This window comes from Cnephaeus nilssonii (assembly GCF_951640355.1).
Source record: "Cnephaeus nilssonii genome assembly, chromosome: 16".
Lineage (NCBI taxonomy): Eukaryota > Metazoa > Chordata > Mammalia > Chiroptera > Vespertilionidae > Cnephaeus > Cnephaeus nilssonii.
In genome coordinates, this window is record NC_137087.1 from 4,448,773 (window position 1) to 4,472,009 (window position 23,237).

The following is a 23,237-nucleotide window of genomic DNA, read 5'->3' on the forward strand; positions in this document are numbered from 1 at the left end:
CACTGGCTCCAGGACAAGCCAGTTGCTGAACTGGTTTCTCTTCAGAACTCCCCGGCCCCCCAACACGCACAACTCATTCTTTACAACGGAGTGCTTTCTTCCCTTCAGTGACTCCTCAATCTGCCCGCTGCTCTCCAATGCCAGGATGGGCTAACATCACTGTCTTTCTGGGCTCCTCATGGCTCCTGCCCCCCAACAATCCCATTCGCTACCTTCACACACAGGGAAGCTCCAAAGGCACACGTGGCTGTGTCACACACTCACTCCAGTTAGTGCTGCACTAGCTTCCCTCTCACACAGGACAAAGACCACAGGCCTGCTGGTGCCGACAGGGCGATAACCTGGTGTGACCTGCTCTGGGGACCTCTTAGGCCTCACAATCTCACTCTCTACTCTGGCCACCATGGTCTCCTCATGACATGAGAACTGTTACCCAGGTGCATCCTTCCGCTTCGAACCCTTGCCCTCCCTTACTCTAGCTGGTGCCTCCTCATCCGTAAAGAAGGCTTCTCTAAGCTCATCTCCATAGGCTTCTCTAAGCTCATCTCCATAGGCTTCTCCAAGCTCATCTCCATGGGCTTCTCCAAGCTCATCTCCATAGGCTTCTCTAAGCTCATCTCCATAGGCTTCTCCAAGCTCATCTCCATAGGCTTCTCTAAGCTCATCTCCATAGGCTTCTCTAAGCTCATCTCCATAGGCTTCTCTAAGCTCATCTCCATAGGCTTCTCCAAGCTCATCTCCATGGGCTCGGCCAGGCTCCCATCGTTCTTTCCAAAGCGTCGGAACTTGTAGTATTCACCCCAATTGTACTGAGCACCTTGTTACACTTAGCTTTGCAGGCAGTAGGTGCTCCATATATTTTAAGTGAAAGTCTTTTTCCCTGAATGTTTTTCAGGGCTTAATCCCTTTCAAGGACAGAAAGCTAGTTTTCTTCTCGGGTTCTGTATCAGTGGCATCACTTCTGCTCAAGTCCTTCTGGTTCTCTCCGACTCGACATGTTCTTTTTCCTTGATCCCACGCGTCCTGCTCAGTCCTGCCAAACTGATGCCTGCCAGGCGCCAGTGCTGCCCCAGCCCCTGTGCAGGAGGCCCTCCCTTTGCTAGTGCAGCCGGACACTGCCTGCGGCCCTCCCCCGGCGAAGTCAGCATCGAAGGCTCCCATCTGACCAGCAGGGAAAACCAAAACCCCAGGGTTTAATATTTTGTCCTAGTTCATGTACCTTTTCACTCTTAGAACCCTTCTAAATATGCCTTATCTTCAGACAACCTGAGCTCTACTCCAACTCCCCAAATCTCCCTCTGTTCAAATTCTACCCATTTTCAAGTTCTAGTCCAAATACCACTCCCAGGAAGCCTTGTTTCAGAAACCACAGCTTTCCATCCTTGCATCACACTAACTCCACACCTTATTTGCTTATGCCTTTAACTCCTCCTCCTTAAGTGAGAGCTTGAGGAAAGTCAGAATGCGATGCTTCTCACTTCCTTCTTAGTGTCTTCGGACAGTGTGTCATGCAGATAGGTGATCCCTCTCTGAGGGCCCCATCCCAGCATCCAGGATAGGGAGGCATATAAGGCAAAAAGCTCATTCCATGTTCCCTACATTTATGATTTAAGACTAGAGACAAAAGTGAAATAACATGCAAATCAAGGTATGATTAAAGGGGAGGAGAGAAACCCGGTGAATTCTCCGTTTTCACAGCAATGCAGCCCTGGGGCCTCTGGGTGGGTACTCACATAGTGCCCGATGGTGCTAGCATAGGTGTCCGCAATCCAGGACATCTCTCGCTCACCCGTGCTCATGTCTGGGGCAGGCACATCAATGCCTGGACCTAGGGGCACAGGGAAAAGCATCGCACCAGTTTTGAAGATAAACTCATCTCAGACACAAAGACCTTTGTAATTCTCTAACAAAGCTACCGTGGCTAGGGAACTTTAGATTTCACTTAGGTAAATGAAGTCATAGAGATATTTACTAAACGTTTCACTACCAAATTTATACACACACAATGTTACATGGAAATTCCTCCCGCTGGCATTTATGTGGAAGATAGCTATGTGCAGTATAAGCCACTCAATAGGGCTTCTGTACGTGCAGGCATTGGCAAATCAGCCTGGCCTTTGGATCTCAGTTCCTTAAACTGCAGCCAGATAACGCCATCAGTTCTGATGAAGAGGACTGTTGTGGGCAGAGAGTACTGTGTATGGTACGGTACCATACCTTAACTCAGCTGTAAGATCTCCTCAGCTAATAGGAGGAAAAAGGACACTGCTAAAGCAATTGTGTTATGACCACATTACTTTTACACATGATGGAATGCTGCTCTGACCTATTATTCAAAGCTTACTCGGTGTACATAAAGTTTTAGACCTTGGCTTTCAATTCCTTAGATCACAGTAAACAAATATAACAAGTTAGCTCAAAAGCAGCAATAGGTACCAATGACTACACACAGTGAAATTCAGATTAAAATGTGTTGCCCGGCTGGTGTGGCTCAGTGGTTAACCTATGAACCAGGAGATCACGGTTCAATTCCCAGTCAGGGCACATGCCCGGGTTGCAGGCTTGATCCCCAGTGGGGGACATGCAGGAAGCAGCCAATCAATGATTATCTCTCATTATTGATGTTCCTATCTCTCTCCCTCTCCCTTTCTTTCTGAAATCAATAAAATACATTTTAAAAAATGTGTTAAATGATGCTCACTCAAATATGTAAAGGCAGAAATATGTAGAAATACTTCTACCAAAGAAAGTGAGAATAAAAGGATGATCTACATCCATGTAAATGACTTAGCAACATCACCAAAATAGACATAAGGAAAAATGAAGGTTTCATACACCATGTATATGTTCCTATGTATATATATCTTTCTATGTCTCTATGTATAACATATGTGCACAGACTCATGTGCATACCTGTGTATTAAGTTTGGAAACATATACACAAACTTGCTCACTGTCTTTGGATTTCATTCTTGTTTATAGCTTTCTATATTATTCCAACTGAATAATAAAAACTCATTGCCCCCAAGAGACCAGAAACACCAATCAGAAAGGATATATGCACCCCTATGTTCATAGCAACACAATTCACCATAGCTAAGATTTGGAAACAACCAAGTGCCCATCAGCAGATGAATGGATTAGAAAACTGTGGTACATCTACACAATGGAATACTACACTGCTATAAAAAAGGAACTTTTACCATTTGCAACAGCATAAATGGAACTGGAGAGCATTATGCTAAGTGAAATAAACCAGTCGGAGAAAGATAAATATCACATGATTTCACTCATATGTGGGATCAACATAAATTGATGAACAAAAATAGATCCAGAGACAAATGGCAGGGGAGGTGGTGGTGGTGGTGGTGGTGGGGGGTGTTAGAGGGCAACCAAAGAACTTGTATGCATGCATATTAGCATAACCAATGGACACAGACACTGGGGTGGTGGGGGCTTGCCTGGGGTGGAAATGGCTGGGGAACAGGGAGTTGGGGGGAAATCAGGGAAAAAGGAGACATATGTAAAACTTTATAGACAATAAAATCAAAACAATTCATTGTCTTTATAAAAAGAAAAACACAACTTAAAAAATGGTTAAACTGCCTGGCCAGCATGGCTCAGCAGTTGAACGTCGACCTTTGAACCAAGAGGTCACAATTCAATTCCTGGTCAGGGCACATGCCCGGGTTGTGGGCTTGATCCCCAGAGTGGGGGGTGCAGGAGGCAGGTGATCTAAGACTCTCTCATCGTTGATGTTTTTCTCCCTCTACCTCTCCCTTCCTCTCTGAAATCAATAAAAACATATTTTTAAAAAATGGTTAAACTATTGTCTCTCCAAAATAAAGATCATTCTAAGAACTGTACTCAAGTTCTTTCTATAATTTTTACTTTTAAACCAGCAATATAAGGTACATTTTAAGGTTCTATATTTCAAGGGCCAAGGTCCTAGACACTGCAATGTTTTGTACAAGTTAGGATGCAATGGATAAAAACTGGTATAAGACACTTTGAAATGACCACGGTTTACTTTTCTCACTCTGCCCTCCTCCCCCACTCCATCTGGAACTCTATGCCCTGGTAGCTTTTTTAAGGCATCTTATAAATCTCATGAAGTCTAACTGTTCAAACCCATCCTCACCCCACAGGACTCTCATGCTTGGAAGGAATAATGCTATATTCTAGCCTCATCTTCTGATAAAAGGGCACTAATGGAAACAACAGATTACTGCAAGGGTATTTTTTACAAAGTAAAACCTTAACAGTTTACAAAGAGGATATCTAAATTCATACAATTAACACCCATATTTCACAAATTAAAAAAAATATATAGAAGAGGAAAGAATACTTCCTGACTTATTCTATTAGCCACTGCTATCCTGATATCCAAGACTTCATAAGACCCCTAGTTGGTTTGGCTCAGTGGATAGAGTGCTGGCCTGTGGATTGAAGGGTCCTGGGTTCGATTCCGGCAAAGGACACATACTTCAGCTGCACACTTGATCCCCAGCGCTGGTCAGGGCAAGTGTGGAAGACAACAGATCTATGTGTCTCTTATACTGACTGGTGTTTCTCTCTCTCTCTGTCTTTCCTCCTCCCTCCTCTCTCTCTCTAAAAATATCATTGGGTGAGGATGAACAACAATAATAAAAGACCTCACAAGAATCCTGCAGACTAATATTCCTTAGAATATCAAAAAGAATAAAAAACTTATGTATAAACTTTTAAAAGGTAGTGTAAGACTTGTACTCTGAAAACTATAAAACATCACTGAGAGAAATCCAAGACCTAAACAAGTGGAAAAATATTCATTGTTCCTGGCCTGGAAGACTTGATATGGTTTTGATAGCAACACTCCACTGTCTTCAGATTCAATGCAACCCCTCGCAACATCCAAGCTGACTTTTTTTGCAGAAATTGTAAAGCCCACCCAATGTGAGAGGGCCAGGACTCAGACTCAGGTTAAAATTACAACCTGAAACTGTGGAAAGGGAAGTCAGGAAATAACATCAATCCTACAGGGTTTCCCAGGACTAGTTCTGTGCCCTGGAGGGAGAGAGAGAAATCCTTCTGCTATGAAGCTTGCTGGCCCAGCGGTCCGGTTTAGTTGCATCGTGGGTTAATAAGGAATGGGGCTTTACACAAAAGAAGTCAAATTGCTAGTACCTAAGCTTTCAGAGTTTCAAGGAATTACTTTTTAACCTTTGGAACTATAAGATACTTGTCAATATAGAGAATATTAAGTTGAATACACTCTGGATGATGGGCAATAACTATAGCTGAATAAAGTATAGTATAACTCAAGACTATTAAATACTTCTGAGATTTCAGAGAAGAGGAAATGACATAAAAAATTCTGAACACCATCCATAAGCTGAACATGACTTCAATTCACAAATCTCAGGGTTCGTAGGCATTCCTGTGCAGGAGGCAGTCAGCTCACTAACTCGGGTAAGCCCACAGTGGTATTCAAGAAGAGGAGGCATGCCAAGAATCCAAATGCCTTTGAAATACACACGATAGGTCAAATCTAGTCAAATTCTAGTATGATCTACATTTATCTTTATTAGTTTATTTAAGTCATGCCCTTCTTCCCCCCTCCCCCTAAAAATAGGGCCAATTTCACAATAAGCATATCTTAAGTTTATAGGAATTTATGAACAGAGGGGGGAATATTGGGGGAGAAAACAGGGACAGGAATAGAGAAAAAGTAGATCTCTTCTATGTTAGTCTTCTTTGGTTTGACTATGTTGAAAAGGCAAACATTCTAGTAAGTAATTTGGTTTATTTTATTAAAATAAATGAAAATATTTCTAGAAGAAAAGAAATATATAGACTCAGTGCTTGCTAATTAAAGATTGAAGAATCCTCTCTAATAAAATGGTAATATGCAAATTAACCATCACTCTGCTACATAAGCCACGCCCACCAGCCAATCAGGGCGAGTATGCAAATTAACCCCAATCCAAGATGGCTACAGCCACAGAGAGCAAGGTTTCCCAGGTAACAGAGTAAGCCAAGCTTTCCATAGCCATTGCAGGCCTAAGCCTCCACTCAAGCTACAAAGTTTCAATTATAGAAGGTAAACAAATTCAAACAAATGGCGGCAGAATGGAGCTTGAGAGAGCAGGCCAGGGTTGCCGCCAGCAACAGGGGAAGCAAAGCTTTCCGCACACCCTGGCCGGGCTCACCCGCTTAAGGCTACAAAGTTTCAATGGTAGAAGGTGAATTAACTGCCACATAAATGGCTGCCGCCCCAGAGGGAGCAACAGGCTTGGCTCAGCTCCAGGCTACAAAGTTTCAATTGTAGAAGGAAAATAAATTCCAGATACCAGGGCCTCCCCTTGGGTTGCCAGGGGGCGTGGCCGGCCTGCAAACCACCACAGGCCCCTCGCTCAGGCCGCCCCACACCCCAAGGGAACCCCCACCCTTATCTGTGACACTCTTCAGGGCAAATCAGCTGGCCCCCACCCCTGTACCAGGCCTCTATCCTATCTAATAAAAGAGTAATATACAGATTGATCATCACTGCAACACACAATATAGCTGCCCCCATGTGGTCAAAGATCCTGCTCCCATGTGGACACAAGATGGCCACCACAAGATGGCCAGCAGGAGAGGGCAGTTGGGAGGCACCCGGCCTGCAAAGGAGGGCAGTTGTGAGGGACCAGGCCTGCAAGGGAGGGCAGTTGAGAGGGACCAGGCTTGCAAGGGAGGGCAGTTGGAGGTGATCAACCCTGCAGGAGAGGGCAGTTAGGGGTGACCAGGCCGGCAGAGGAGGGAAGTTGGGGGCAAACAGGCTGGCAGGGGAGCAGTTAAGCATCAACCAGGCTGGCAGCAGAGTGGTTAGGGGGTGATCAGGCTGGCAGGCAGAAGCGGTTAGGGGCAATCAGGAAGGCAGGCAGGCAAGCAGTTGGGAGCCAGCAGTCCTGGATTGTGAGAGGGATGTCCGACTGCCCGTTTAGGCCAGATCCCACCAGGATTGGGCCTAAACGGGCAGTCGGACATCCCTCCAGGAGTCCCAGATTGGAGAGGATACAGGCTGGGCTAAGGGACAACCCCCCCACCCCCCGTGCACGAATTTTGTGCACCGGGCTTCTAGTATTCATGTATGACAGAAAAGAATATTCCCATTTCTCAAAAAGAACATGACACAGATAATGCTCTGAAGGCGCAGGCATGCTTACGCCTCCAATTCCAAAAGGCACTAGATTTTTCACTGCTATCAGATCAGGGTTACTACTGTAAAACTGCCTTTTACAGATTTGAAAACCTTTATAATACAGGTATTAGTTCCTAAAAACATGGCCCCGGTGTTTCTGGAAGTTGCATTTGACTGTAAAATGCTGTTAGAGGACCAGAACCCTTCACTGTGTCTGAGGAGAAGAGGTGGAGTGGCCTCTCCTGATGTCTAAACTGCACACTGGGAACTGGAATTTCCTATGAGAGACATGTCATAGAGAGACCTGGGTATCTCACCATATTCCTCTCAGAACCTGTGTCTCTCTCAAAGTAAAAAGGGAGCCCTATCCAGGCACGGGTTCAAATTAAGACAATTACTTTTGAGATGGCCCCATTCTATGTGGAAACCTATATGGCAACACATACCAATAAAGCCCTTCTTGGCCAGTTCCATGGTGAACCTCCTCGTGATCTTTTCCAACTCGTTATCCTGTAAAGAGAAAAACCAAAAACAATGAAAAAGACTTGGATAGGAAAGCCACCTGTAGAGAAGCTAGCATCATATTTTCTATGTATGGAACATTTTCATATAGCTTCTTGTTTTTCTCAGAACAACTCATAAAGAAGGCATTTTAAAGATAAAGAAATAAGAGATCAGAAATTAGGTTATACAAACAATAGAGTAGAAGTAGGGCTCAAATCCTAGTTCCTGTTCTCTTTATGAATATAAAATCATATGAGCATGCCCTATGGTCTATTTTCATTTAAAGGGCAAATTTTAAAAAGAATAAAATCACATATTTATTATGTTTGTGTACAGATGTTAATTTGGTACTATAAAAAGCATAACAACTAGCTTAATTATCTTGGACCTGAGCATAAGCAGTAAGATTTTTATCAGATTAGGTAAGATATTTGTCACTAGAATCTTGATATACAAATCTCAGATCATAGTAATTTATGAATCCTATATAATAAAGGGAATATGTTAATTGACCCTCACACCATCACAAAGATGGCGGCACCCACAGCCAATAAGGAGGGAATATGCTAATTGACTACCACATCCTCAAAGATGGCAGTGACCACAGCCACAAGATGGCAGCGCCCAGTCCCCTCAGCCGCCCCAGCCACCCTGGGCCAGCCCGAGGCTCAGGTAACCAGGGCTGGCTGAGGCTTGTGCGGCCAGCAGTGGAAGCAGCAGAGGTGTGATGGGGTGTCGCCTTCCCCTGTTCGCCAGTCACCTCCTGCCCCTGAGGGCTCCTGGACTGTGAGAGGGGGCAGGCCGGGCTGAGGGAACCCCTCTCCAGTACATGAATTTTCATGCACCGGGCCTCAAGTATAAATATAAGTGCCTAAGAATATGAAGGTATTAATTACCTTTTAACCAAGTATGAAAATTGACATTAAGCAGGTGACCTCTTATATGGCAAACACTCAAATGAGTTATTTACTTGATTTTCCATTCCTTTTAAAAGGGATAGAGACCATTAACCTCACTGGTATTGGGGGCGGGGGGCACAGACACCTAGTAACTTCAAGTCCTTTGCCAATGCACCACATGCACAGATGTCATTGTGATACTTACGCTATAGTTCTTGGGGTTGATCTTAACACCAGCTTTAGCACCCCCAAATGGCACATCTGAAACAGAAGAATGAAAGTTGTTATTCCAAACAAAGGATAACAAACTTAAAAAGGAAGAAAGCACTATGCAACATTACAAAGATGTGCATGATTTAAGCTTTAATTTCAGAAAATTAAGCAATAAACCCATATTGACCTCTTCTAAAACATTGCACTTTAAAATTCTAGTGAACAGAAATTATAAACCCAGGCAAGTTACAATGCATACTTAATCAGTGTGCCTTACTATTTCTGAAAGCAAATAGCATACTTATTTTCCTTCTTTTATAATCTGCTCTTATGCACCAGATTATATGGAAAGGGCCTTAAACAAAGGTCTATACCTAAAGAAAATCCAATTAGATGGTATAAAAAGTTCCCCATCTAAAAACAGGCTACATCTAGCCCTGGCCTGTGTGGCTCTATTGGTTGAATGTCACATTCATAATAGTTGAATCACTAGTTTGATTCCATGTTGTGGTGTGTATGGGAGGCAACTGATCAATGTTTATCTTTCTCTCTCTCTTTCCCTCTAAAAATCAATTTTAAAAACATTAAAAAAGACTAAATCTTAATTAAGACTAACTGAAAAATGATGTAAGCCTTCAACTGTGAAACAAAAAATCAGTTCTGATAAAATATATTTCTCCAGCCGAAACCGGTTTGGTTCAGTGGATAGAGCGTTGGCCTGCGGACTCAAGGGTCCCAGGTTCGATTCCGGTCAAGGGCATGTACCTTGGTTGCGGGCACATCCCCAGTAGGGGGTGTGCAGGAGGCAGCTGATCGATGTTTCTCTCTCATCGATGTTTCTAACTCTCTATCCCTCTTCCTTCCTCTCTGTAAAAAATCAATAAAATATTAAATATATATATATATATATATATATATATATATATATATATATATATATATATATTTCTCCAACATCTTAAAAGTAACCTTGTAAATAAACATATTTCCCTAAAGAGCTCTCGTTAGGTAACAACAAAAGAGATCACTTACCAACCACTGCGCACTTATACGTCATCAGAGAAGCCAAAGCTTTCACTTCATCTACACTCACATCAGTGCTGTAACGAATACCTGTAGTGTTTAAAAAAGGGGAGGGAAAGAGAAAGAAAGGAATGCATTTAGAACATCCTCACAGGTTAAAAAAAATGCTACAAATAGAAAATGTGCCCCCTACACCCTGGTCATTTCCAAGAACACGCAAAGAAGCTAACGATGAAAAGTCAATATGAGCCCGGCCAGTGTGGCTCAGTGCTTGAGCATCAACCCATGAACCAAGAGGTCACAGGTTCGATTCCTGGTCAGTGCACATGCCTGAGCTGTGGGTTTGATCCCCAGTGAGGGGGCTTGCAGGAGGCAGCCGATTAATGTTTCTCTCTAATCAATGTTTCTATCTCTCTATATCTTTCCCTTTCTCTCACTCTAAAAAAATAAATAAAAGCATATATATTTAAAAAAAAAAAAGTCAATAGGAAAGGCCAAAGAGGGAAAGCTGCAAAGTCGACACCCAGCAAGCGCTCCAGGGTGAGCACCGTCCTGGGTGTTAAGCATTCTGACAAAGACTGGTGTGGAAGCCCCGCTTCTGCTCTCTGGCAGGAGTAGCTAAGAGCATCAAATAGCGTTCCTGGGGATTTAGAGAGGAATAAGAACCTGTCTTTCAGTGACTGACAATCCAGTAAGAAGTACCTATGATTTCACAAGAAAGAAATTACCTTCAAATAAATGATTTTTACACTTTTAGGAAAGCAACTAACTCAAAGTTTTATTTTCTTTTGCCTTTTGGTTTGGGTGATTTGGTAGTGGGGAGTTCAAGGAATTTGCTTTCTGACAACATACAGATATGGGCAAATGGATAATCAACAAGTATGACAGATCCAACTTCGATATCAGATGGCTAAATAGAGGTATTAGCTTCAAATGGGTATACTCAGAGAGCCTTCCTCCCCTCACCCACTGCTAGCCTCTTTTAACCAAGAAATGAGCGAGCTGAGAAAGCCATCTTTCATTCCTGGGGACAAGCAATTCTTTTTACTCTTTCTGCAAGGATGGGTGGGTGGCCAACCAGATAGACAACTTTAAGTCTTAATGCCCCTGTATTTAAAGCACAGGTGTTTGGTAGAGGGGACAGAGAAATTAGGTATACCCACTACTTAGGTTTCAGGAGTCTTAATCAATCACCCTTCTAAGCTGTGCAGGGTTAAGCCATGTTTTGCACTCCATGGTCCATTGCTTCTTAACCCCAAGGAAGAAGGCCTGAGTGTTTGACTGCACATTGGTTGGGCATCATCCAGGGTATCTGGATGAAGCTGGGTACAACTTCCCTGAGAGTCCCAGGAAATGGGGGACCCAGGGACATCTCAAAGAATTCTGGAGAAAAAGAATTCCAGATGGAAATACACTAGTACACTATCTAATGAAATGGCAGTTTCAGGAGACTTTCCTAGTCATTTTTAAAAGCTAGTTTCTTATGTCTCAGAAAACATCTATTTATACATAAATTATGTTTTAAAAGAATTTTATCTATTGTGTATGTGATCATCAAGAGCAAATTCTGAAGCTGAACATGTGTCTGTAGCTTATTAGAAAAATAAAATGATTACATTTAGAGAGGTGACCTCTTAGAATCTTACGTAGAATGGGTTCTCAGAACGTCTGTGGAATAAAGTTGTTATTAAGATGCTAAGACTGAGAAGTAAAATAGCCAATGTCTGTACAGCCCGCTTCCTCCCCCATTTCTCAGGTTTCTGTTACAAACTTTTCATTCCAAGAAGCCCTCCCTGATCACCCTATTTAAAATAGCACCTCTTCCACACCCCCACTTTCTAGCCCCTTCTACCTTATTTTATGTTTTACCACGGACTTTGTTATCTACTTGTTGACCTCCTGGCTTGCCCATGAAGACTGCTTTATTTCCTGATGTCTCATAACAGAAAATGACATGTATTAAGACACTCAAACACATGTTGAATAATATATGAATATTTCTTGACACTTAAAACTTAAGGTGGAAAGAGAAAAGCCAGGGCCACTAAATTCTGACGTACATGTAAATGCTGCATAATTCACCCTAAGTGCAAAGACTAAAAAGTACTGAAAAGCAAAAGTACCAGCACCTACAATACACTACAGACAAAAACAAGGAAAGTTATAATATTAAGACCAAGTATTTGCACGGAGGCCTGTGCAGTTCCCAACCTGTCCATGGTGTGGAGTGCTATCTGCCTCAGAAAGCAGAGAAGAGGGTTTATCTTCTGGGAAGACCAGCTTGTCTCCTCCAAGCCCCTACATAGAAAAACAAAACACACAACCCCAGTATTGTGTCTTTCAAATGACACGGGAAAATGACGTTAGGCCAGGGGCCTGGCTTGGATGCAGTGTCCAGCCGTCCTAAGCAGGGCCCCAGCGATCCAGGCGGGGAGCACCTGCTCACCTGGGAGGTGCGAACACTGCTCGTCGGCTTCGTGTCAGGATTGCACAGGACAATGCGTGTGAGGCTTAATGAACCGTGATTTCCTTTTTTTCTCAAGATCAATTCATGGGGATAGTAAAATAGTTTACTATTAGTTAGTATTCCTCCTATTACACATAAAGCACATTTTTCATTACCTTTTCGAGCCCATGGAAGTAGTCACTGAGTTATTTTAATTTTGCTTGCTGTCTTAACACACTGCAGACCAGTAGTTTTATTGCTAGCTTTACCCAGTGGCCAGATAAGTTTCTATTGATCGAGTACAAAAAACATTTTAAAATTAAATATCCATTGCATTTTGATGTTATTTATTACATGTTCTTACAAGCTAATGTCTCTTTAAAGTATGACACTTAGTAAAACACTGCGTAATATGCAGCGAGAATTCTTGTGATCCGTCCGCAATGTGTTAAGTGGGGGAAAATGCTAGTAAAAGCTACTTAAACTGTTAATCTGAAAAACACAAAGTCTCCAAGTACCATAAATAAAATACTCTGTAGCAACACTTGAGACAAAACAAACTCCAGTAATAAAGGAGTTACTTTACATGCAGGGAAGCTAGTTGCTCTTCCTCCTCTGGGAATGGAAACCAAAGACAATTACTAAAAATATATTGTCACCTCAAAATTCTTAACTATATTTTGCTGGACACTAAGAATATGACTGCAAAGAAGAGACACTCCACTGAGATTGTAAATTCAATGGATTAGCAGAACTGGACTACTGAAGGGCAAAATGATATGACACATACTTCGAAGTTCTGCAAAGGGAAAACCTAGCATTTCTGGATGCCTAATACCTCAATACTCAATTTGAAGACAAAGTTGTTCAATATGCACATACATACAAGAGAGCCAGAAAACCTTAAAATATTTCAAAGCAAAATAAACCAAGGAGGATCGTATTTGCAGTCTGAGTAGTCTCACTTTTTATAAAACCAAGCCTTTCCTCCTGTGGGGTGGGAAGTGAGGCAGAGAAGTAAAGGTGAGCAGGACCACCCTAGCTTGGGCCTGTGGACTGAAGGGTCTTGGGATCTGGTCAAGGACTTGTAGGCTCCATTCCCATCCCAGTGGGGGCACATGTGGGAGGCAGCCAATCCAATCGATGTGTCTCTCCACTCTCTCTAAAAATCAATGGGGAAAAAAAAGTCCTGGGGTAAGGATTAGCAACAAAAAATGGAGCAGGGCCAAACAAAGACCATATGGGACACAGAGACATGAATGAGAAAGGAGAAAAACCTTATTCTAGAAATGGAAAGTAAATTCTGTGTTTTGGCATCCTAGTCTTACAGCACTGTTTGTCAGCCTCTGTTGACACCAGCATTAGGAATGTGTGGGAAGAAATCAGCTGCGTCTTGAACAGGGCTGGCATTTTCAATGAAAAGCTGGCTAAACTAGAAAGCAAATGGGGTGATTACACAGGTGTGGACCACAGGACTTCTATCATTAGAAATGGCTCTAAAATCAAGGACAACTTTCAGATGGATAACAGAGTAATCTGTGCTTTCCATTCAGAGAAACTAAAGAAAAACCACCCATGGCAGTGTGTATTATTTATCAAGCTTGGTAAAGTTGGAGGATGGGCTGGTTATAGAATTAAGTACCTACTTTGCAATGGGAACTTTGAAATCATCTCTTTCATTTAAGAGAAATTAGCTGTTTTGAGCTAACTGGTATGCAGATGTCTCAGAAGGACATTAATGAAATACATAGCAGTTAGCTCAAAATAGCTAATTTCTACACACAGCACAAAGTATTTCTGCCTTTTAACTTACTTACCAAAGATATTCCTTACTATCCTCAAGAGCCTAACCATTGGTGTGCACTAAGTTTTTCTAGGAGAATTAAAAATCAAGAGCAAAAACTAGCTGAAGTTGCTATGGTGATGAAGAAAACACCAGCTTGAAAGAGTCAGTGAAAACCACAACTTGAATTGGCCTCAGTGTTTTTCCTTTTGCTCGTTGACACAAAACCAGAAACATACCAAAAAGCTCCTAGCGACCAAATCACCATTGTTTCTTATGCTGAATCATTAAACACATTCATGAAAATTCAAAAGGTTTTTTAAATTATGTGAACCTGTATCTTTTAACAGGGTTTGATTGATTCACTAGAAATCCAATTTCCAACTGTATTCTCTCACTTTTCAGAATTTTCTCACTTAATACTAACATAATTTCCTAACTCACAGAAAAAGCTGAAGTCTCCCCTGATTACCACTTAGGGGTGACCATTCTTAGCAACTTAAGTGTATATGTATCCTTCCAAATAATTTCCCTGTATTCATGTACATACATATCTATAGATATATAGCTTTGTCTTGTGCTTAAGTAATTAACTTACAGCCCAATGAATGAAATAAAAAACACGCACTTTAACAGGGGGATCTTGTTAGTTTTTAACAGATTCCTTATTCTGATAATTCTAACAGTAAACTTAAGAGTCACACCTTCATACCAAACAGGTCTTGGAAACGATGCTAGTTCGAAAACATTTAGCAAAAGGTAACAGTAACTCACTCTAAAAAGGCTCCAAGGGGTAAAGGCTCGAAATTTTGATATCCAGTTTCATATAAATGATTCACAAATCTAGCTGACATTTGAGATAGATCTTAAGAGAGGAAACGAATTATAGGTGGATGGGAGACAAGATATGTATGGTCAGGTACCACAGGCAGAGACAGTACTTCGCAAGGGTAAGATTGAGAAAGTGTATGGCTGTATTTCCAATGTTCCTAAAGATCCCTTTAAACCAGATTTCCTTATTTTCAAACCCCATTCCTCCCTCCTTACATAAACACCTTTTGTCCCTAATCCCACCATTTTTCCTACTGGTGCTTCAGGCTAGAAATTTGTGGTATCTTTGACTCTTCCCTTCAATCCATAAATACTTCCTGTTGGGTAATACCACCATCCTTCAAAATGGTTTATCTGTCCTTTACTTTTGTCTCCCTGACCTTACCTCTCGCATCATTCCCAGCTCCACTGCTGCTCGTTTTCTGTGCCCTCCTAGGTTCATTAATCATCAGCAAACCTCCAAGGAAAACTTTCTGCTCCCACACTCTGACACAAAAGGTATGGGGGTTTCCACACCAGCAATTCTCCACTTCTCGGAACACCAACTGGGTGTCCTATAACTTAGTTCACTTTTGACACTGACGACCCAGTTCCTCCTGGCACATGAATGCCTGCCGGGAAGCTCTCCCAACCCAGTAGTTTAGGCATTTTTATGGAGGCTCCGCCACAGAAGCATAACGAATTATTAACTCAGCCACCAGCTCCTCTCCCCCACTGGAGAGTGGAAGGTGGGGCTGAGAGTCCCAGCATTTTAACCTCAGGTCACCTTTCTGGTGACCAGCACCATCTTGAAGCCAACCAGAAGCCCACAGAGAGTTGCCTCATTAGATTAAAAGATGTTCCCAGCCGAAACCGGTTTGGCTCAGTGGATAGGGCGTCAGCCTGTGGACTGAAAGGTCCCAGGTTCGATTCCGGTCAAGGGCATGTACCTTGGTTGTGGGCACATCCCCAGTAGGGGGTGTGCAAGAGGCAGCTGATCGATGTTTCTCTCTCATCGATGTTTCTAACTCTCTATCTCTCTCCCTTCCTCTCTGTAAAAAAAATCAATAAAATATATTAAAAAAAAAAAAAAAAGATGTTCCCATAACCCAGAAAATTTCAGGGTCTTAGGAGCTATGTCAGGAAATGAAGTTAAAGACCAACTATTAGCACAAATGATGCTTCTAGCACCCCTATCACTCAGGGACTCCAAGGATATTAAGAGCTCTGTCAGGAAGGGGGCTAGGATAGTACAAGAGGTAATAAATAAATAAATAAATTTTGTGACATTTGTTATGTCACAAAAACCTACTTCTCACTATTTACAGTCTGTCCCCATCACACAGTCTCACCTCAGACCTGGGCTGAAGCCACCCTCTACCTTCCCTCATAAGTGATCTTTCCCCCACTCAATTCCTATACAGCCCTCCCTACTTCCAGATCCAGACTGCTTCTCCCCGTTATCTTCTTTGAATTATTACAGCAGCGCATTGTTTGGTGTATTTTCAATTTGTCATTTCTTGATGGTTTCTGGAAAAGGAAAACGCTGAAAAAATGTACTGAGCTTAAAGCAAAGAGAATGATATAGTGCAGAAGAGATTTTGGTTTCTGCTCTATTTTGGGGAAATGAAAACACATTTCAAAAAACAAAACAAAGCAATTAATGTGTGTGTTTTTTAAGTCTCTTATAGATAGTTCCCAGCAGAGGATGGTACCTGACACAGAGAAGGCAAATAACAGACATGCAATAGATACATTAACTGTCAGAAATTCCCATGAACTAATGTTCTTTAAATATTAAGTTTAAAACTGTTGCCTACAAGGAAACCCCACATAATGGAAAAGCTGATTTATTTGGGATACAGTCTATAGTTTGTAAATCCGACATGGGTACTGTTACCCTTGGTTATTCCTTTGCTGTTTCTCTCTTGGTAAGAAATTAAAAAAATAGTTCATGTAAATCCTACGGCCCAATATGTACATACTAGAGGCCCGGTGCACGAAATTCGTGCACGGGGGTCCCTCAGTCCAACCTGCACCCTCTACAATCCAGGAGCTCTCAGAGGATATCCTACTGATGGCTTAGGCCCACTCCCCATGGTTCTCTGCTCTCTGCGGGGCCTGGAGGTTTCCCTGCAGCCATGGAGATGAAGCCCCCATGCCCTGCTCTCTGCCTAGTGCCACCATGTGCCATGTGAAGGAAGCCCTAATGCCCTGCAGTGTGCTCTGTCTGCCAGGCCTGGGGGCTTCCCAGACACGGACACACTAAGGAAGCCCCCATGCCCTGTTGTCCAGGCTCTGTCTGCGGGACCTGGGGGTGTTTCCACCGCCACTGCCCACTAAGGAAGCCCCCAAGCCCTGCTGTCTGGGCTCTGTCTGCCATGTCTGGGGACTTCCCTGACACTGCCCCACTAAGGAAGCCGCTATGCCCAGCTTTGCAGGGCCTGGCGGCTTCCCGGCTGCCGAGATCAGGAAGCCACCATGCCCTGCTCTGGTGGCACTGGAGTCTTTCAGATAGCCTCTGCGACCAAAGGGAAGGCGCCGGGCCCCGCTCCTAGGCCGGCTCCGTGTGCACGGGGCGGGGCCGCTTCCCGATCGCCGCGGAGACCAACGGGAAGGTGCCGGTCCCCGCTCCTAGGCCGGCTCCGTGTGCGCGGGGCGGGGCCGCTTCCCGATCGCCGCGGAGACCAACGGGAAGGTGCCGGTCCCCGCTCCTAGGCCGGCTCCGTGTGCGCGGGGCGGGGCCGCTTCCCGATCGCCGCGGAGACCAACGGGAAGGTGCCAGCCCCGCTCCTAGGCCGGCTCCGTGTGCGCGGGGCCCGGCCGCTTTCCAATCACCGCGGAGATCAACAGCAGGGCTGAGGGGACTGGGCGCCGCCATCTTGTGGGTATGGGGGCCGCCATTTTGTCGCGGAGTGACACCTAATTTGCATATTACTCTATTATTATATAGGATGCTTTTTGAAAGGCCTATGCTGACATATATTTTGTGACAATGATAAATGACAGAAGGGGTCACATTACTGACAACCTTTGTAATTGTCATTTGGGTCATGCTCATATTTTCCTCTAGCCAAGAAGTAATTAAGAAAATTAGGTCTCTTAGTCTGACTCCAAGAATAATCAAGAAAAATAATAGCAATTCTTGATAAACAAAGATTTTTCTTAGTTTTTAAGGAAGAGCCACTCAGAAGAAAGCTATTTAAAAATTATTTCATTGAAAATTATTAACACATGTAATAATTGAGAAATGCATTGTTCTGGCTACACATGAAACTGTTAAACACCAAAGCTCTTCAAATGTCTTTTAATGGAAAAAGCTCTCTTTAAAATGTTATTTCAGCCCAGCTGGCATGGAGTGGTTGAGCGTCAACCTAAGAACCAGGAGGCCACCGTTTGATTCTTGGTCAGGTCACATGCCCCAGTTGTGGGCTCCATTCCCAGTGTGGGGCATGCAGGAGGCAGCTGATCAATGAGTCTCTCATCATTGATGTTTCTATCTCTCTTCCTCTCCCTTCATCTCTGAAATCAATTAAAAAATATATATATAAAAAAAACCAAAACAGTGCTAAACCCACTTTCTTCCACTGTAAGCCAGAAAGTTCATGTTCAATGGCTATTTCTTGAACTTAAATTTCAACACTGCCAATTTGGAGTTTAATACATACTGGTGCTTGTCCTCCGATTTCTGATGCCCCAAATTCCTGCAAAGTGTACTTTGCATCTAGTGAGTGAGCAGTATTTGTCTTCCTGCGTATGGGTTTTTACTGAAAAGCAAACAAGCTAGATGGATTCACACAAACTATGGGAAGATTGAATAACAATCTGATATAGGTCTCCATCATTATCTTAGCTCTTCCTTAGTAGATTTGGTATGCGGAGGGGTTGGGGTGAGTTTAGAGGCATTTGTCTCCCTTTCCCCTCATTCCCTCCCCCCCACTAAAATAAAAGGCCTTTATAATAATAGCAACACAGTTCATATTGAACTAAAAAGTATTAAAAATAACAACAGCAATATAAAAGTCAGGGATAAGGGCTATGATGTATAAGACGCACAAATTACCTGTCATCTAACTGAACTTCCAGATTGGATTAATCCTAAATTTAATTTACCTACAAAGACTACATTTTATCTGTGGCAGCAGATGGAGACACTCTCATACCTTCTTCAAAGTACTACCACTCACCACACAATTACATTCCAGAGGCTGAGGGAGACAACCAAACCTTAGCTGCCTCCACCCTGCACCCTGTTGCCCAAAGACAAGAACAAAGACCATCTACCTCCTCCAGCTTCCTTTTTGCATTTTGGCTCTTAAAAAACACGTCAAGCCCTAGCTGGTCTGGCTCAGTAGATAGAGCATTTGCCTGCGGAGTGAAGGGTCCTGGGTTTGATTCTGGTCAAGGGCACATGCCAGCGTTGCAGGTTCAATGCCCAGTAGGGGGCGTTCAGGAAACAGCCGATTAATGATTCTCATCATTGATGTTTCTAACACTCCCTTCCTCTCTGAAATCAATAAAAATATATTTTTAAAAAAGAGGGAAAAACTTAGTGAAGTTTATATAGGGATTATGCAAAGCATCTTTTAAAATCTCAATACCTAATATATTCTGTATTTCTAAGACCACAGTGGAACCAAAGAGGCTAACAACTTCCTTTTAAGTAAAATATGCTTTAAATGTTTAAGTGGAGGAGAAAACCCCACTGAAAGTAAGTTCCTCTTAGACTATACATTCTCTGCAATCAGACAAGGATGATAAATGGGTACAAGATCCTTGAGTGCCATGAAAGCAAAGCATAGAAGTCTGCAAATTTTTCTTAATCATCCATTTGTTATACTGTTCTTTATCTTAAGCACACAAAAATATTTTTAAGAGCTTTCATAGCAAAACCAATTCTCCCCAAACCTATTCTTCCCATACTTTCAAATTCTGAAAGAGAATAAACCTATCACTATAGAGGTCAATTTTCTTTTATATTTTCTCGCAATGCTTGCTACTGTTTATTAGTTAAAATTCAATTTCTCAATGTTTATATGTTGGGAGTTAATAGAGCTTTCAGTGGCATGCCTTCTTGTAAATGGGATAATGGAAGAGAAAATTGTATCTTACACTCTACAGTGGTCGGCAAACTCATTAGTCAACAGAGCCAAATATCAACCGTACAACGATTGAAATTTCTTTGGAGAGCCAAATTTTTTAAACTTAAACTTCTTCTAATGCCACTTCTTCAAAATAGACTCACCCAGGCCATGGCATTTTGTGGAAGAGCCACACTCAAGGGGCCAAAGAGCCGCATGTGGCTCGCGAGCCGCAGTTTGCCGACCAAGGCTCTAGTATAAGCAAGTGCTACAATAACAGTGCTTCAGGATGTCTGATGCAATTTGTTGCTAGGTTCAATATTATGGTATTAAAACTGCTGTGGCAACAAGAGGAAGAGGACCAACCAACTGTGGTAAACTTTAGTGAGTTTGTGGGGTTGTGATTTATAACGGTAGGGGAGGGCTTGGCTACTAGAACTTCCTGGAGAAAATCAGATCCTGCAGGAAAAAACAGCTAGTTCATTTGTATGTCTTTTAAGCAACTGGAAAATACTGATAAAATAGTAATATGAACTTGACATTCATTTTAAAGAATCACTGCAGTTTAATATTTGCTACCTCTGCTTCTTCCTCCAACATTCTTGTTTGCTGTTCTCGGGAGTCTGAACTTGTATTCCTGGTTTAGAGAATAAGGGAGTGGTAGGAAGACGGGCAATGTAGGAGATTGACAGTATGTACATTTTATATACTTTTGGAGCTGGAAAGGGAATCTAGAGGTCAAAGTGGCTCAACGATTTTAGAATAAAGTGTTACAGATTAAGTCATAAAAGTGGGTGGGGCCAATGCAAATTTAGCCAGCAAGTAAAAGTAAATCATTAAACAGTTTAAACCTTTGCTCCCCAGCTGAGAATGCCAGCAGTGGTCAATTTTTTTTTTTTCTGGTAGAGAGATTTCTAAAAATGATCCTTAGAAGTCCGCTGGTAAAATAGAACCCTGCGTCAGGTTTACGGAGACAAAGGGCACAGCCCCACAGCTCTCTGCAAACTCCAGCAAGACTCTTTACTTTCCTATTTTAGGTTACTTTTAAGCACCTTCAAAAATGTATAGTGAAATTTATTAGAGGAAACATGGAAAAAAGCCCACACTTTTATTTTCTCAAAGAAAGCAATATGACTGCATAAGCTAAATCCACATCCAAAAACTTAAAGTATGTATAGGATAACTCGGTGGTTACCAAATTGTAACCGATTCAACTCCTTTCTTCACCTACTTATCTCTTCCCCAAGCTCAAATCCGGTGCTAGCCAGGACCGGTACACACCCCCCGGGCTATTTCATTCCATTGGCTGGCGGGCCCGCCAGCGGTCTACACCCTTTAGAATTACTGTCAGGACGCCCGGTGTTTGTCAGAGATGTTACACTGCTCTTGTATTACTATTTTGTACGAAACAAAAGCTGTCAGGATAGAAAAATAATTAAAAAGGTCAACGTGTAATTAACAAATTCATTTCGTTAATAAAACTGTCTAGATTTCAAAACTAGAGGCAGTTCATTTTTGTTACTGTATCCTGTCACTAGTGCAAAAAGAGGGAAAAATCATAAAGTTACTTCATAACCTGCATTCGGGTGAGTCACAGAAGCCCACAAAAACTCGCCAGGCTCAGCCAGATGGCCGGGCGTTCCCTTTTCTAGAAGGGAACGCACTTCGTCAGGGCCCGCCCTGTGACACCCAAAGGAGCAGCGCCCGGGGCTCCTCTGCACGCAGCTTCACCCCGGCGGGAGCTCCGGGCGGGGAGAGGACCAGCTCCCGCTGGGCCAGGGCGGAAAAGCCCCTGTCCACCGAGCCTGACCCGTGGGCAGCGGGAGGACCCGGTGCCCGCCGGGCGGGGCGAGGGGGAGGCCGGGCCGCGGGTCGGCGCCGGCGCGAGGGCAGGGCGGCGCTCACCTCCCTTGCAGGGCGTGCGGTGCTGGCTGTGCTGGGCCCGGTAGCCCTCGATGACCTCCCAGGAGCCGTCGTCGCGCCGGATGGGGAAGGACAGGCTCAGCACATGGTTGCAGGGCTTGATGATCCGCAGGATGCCGCGCACCCGCTTCCGCTTCTGCTCCTCGCTCTCCCGGGTCTTGAGGTCCTCCACCAGCTTGTCCTCCACGATGCTGGCGCCGCGGTCGAAGAAGCCCTCCACCATCTTGAAGAAGTTGGGGTCGTCCTCGCGGTCAGCCGCCGCCTCGCTGTAGTGTCGCCGGGTGGGCGGCGGGAGCCCCGGCTGCGGGGCGGCGGCGGAGGGCTGCCCGCGGGCCCGGCCCAGCAGCGCCGCCGAGTCGGCTGCCGCGGAGCCCAGGGCGGCGGGCCCGGCGCGGGACAGCAGCAGCGCTTCGCCCAGGCAGCGGTACATGGCGGCGGGCGGAGGCGCTCTCGGAGGCTCGGGACCGTGGGAGGGGAGGACGGCCCGGCGCGGGCTGCCCTTTTATCCGCAGCTTCCTGCCTTCTCGAGCTGTCCCCTCCCCTCGGCGCTCGCCGCCGACCCAGGAGGACGGACTTCGGGGCCCCGGGCCAACGTCGCCTGTGAATGGCAGGGCGGGGGCGCGCCGCCCTGGAGCCGCCCCTCCGCCTCCGCCGCGGCCTCCCCCGGCCTCCCTGGCAACGGCGCGTGCCGGCCGGGCCCGCGGGCACTCGGGGGCGCGCAGGCGCAGGGAGGGGTGTGCGTGCGGGCACTCGGGGGCGCGCAGGCGCAGGGAGGGGTGTGTGCGTGCGGGCACTCGGGGGCGCGCAGGCGCAGGGAGGGGTGTGTGCGTGCGGGCACTCGGGGGCGCGCAGGCGCAGGGAGGGGTGTGTGCGTGCGGGCACTCGGGGGCGCGCAGGCGCAGGGAGGGGTGTGTGTGTGCGGGCACTCGGGGGCGCGCAGGCGCAGGGAGGGGTGTGTGTGCGGGCACTCGGGGGCGCGCAGGCGCAGGGAGGGGTGTGTGCGTGCGGGCACTCGGGGGCGCGCAGGCGCAGGGAGGGGTGTGTGCGTGCGGGCACTCGGGGGCGCGCAGGCGCAGGGAGGGGTGTGTGCGTGCGGGCACTCGGGGGCGCGCAGGCGCAGGGAGGGGTGTGTGTGCGGGCACTCGGGGGCGCGCAGGCGCAGGGAGGGGTGTGTGTGCGGGCACTCGGGGGCGCGCAGGCGCAGGGAGGGGTGTGTGTGCGGGCACCCGGGGGCGCGCAGGCGCAGGGAGGGGTGTGTGTGCGGACACCGGGGGCGCGCAGGAGCGGGCGGGCCGGCGCGCATGCTCTCCAGGCCGCGCGGGCCTGGAGCATCCCAGGGAGGGCGGAGTCTCAGGTCTGTGCGTGGCGCCCCTGGCGGGGTGCGGGGTATTTG

General features: G+C 45.0%; 2 protein-coding genes across 5 annotated transcripts in view; one reads left to right on the forward strand and one right to left on the reverse strand.

Moving 5' to 3' along the window:
* Positions 1 to 22,478, reverse strand: part of GLUD1 (glutamate dehydrogenase 1) — a 43,129-nt gene extending 20,651 nt beyond the window's left edge. The window contains exons 1-5 of the mRNA XM_079793793.1: positions 21,827 to 22,478; positions 9,811 to 9,891; positions 8,771 to 8,826; positions 7,609 to 7,672; positions 1,734 to 1,828 (exon numbers count right to left, since the gene is read on the reverse strand). Of these exons, the coding sequence (XP_079649919.1) occupies positions 1,734 to 1,828; positions 7,609 to 7,672; positions 8,771 to 8,826; positions 9,811 to 9,891; positions 21,827 to 22,274 (744 nt within the window). The 5' untranslated portion in view covers positions 22,275 to 22,478. The remainder of the gene's footprint in view (positions 1 to 1,733; positions 1,829 to 7,608; positions 7,673 to 8,770; positions 8,827 to 9,810; positions 9,892 to 21,826) is intronic.
* Positions 22,479 to 23,137: 659 nt separating this feature from the next.
* SHLD2 (shieldin complex subunit 2) overlaps positions 23,138 to 23,237 on the forward strand; it is a 134,057-nt gene continuing 133,957 nt past the window's right edge. For 3 of the 4 annotated variants that reach the window (XM_079793097.1, XM_079793104.1, XM_079793102.1), the window contains exon 1: positions 23,138 to 23,198. The gene's annotated coding sequence lies outside the window, so the exon portion shown is untranslated. The remainder of the gene's footprint in view (positions 23,199 to 23,237) is intronic. The other variant, XM_079793107.1, reaches the window with a different exon arrangement.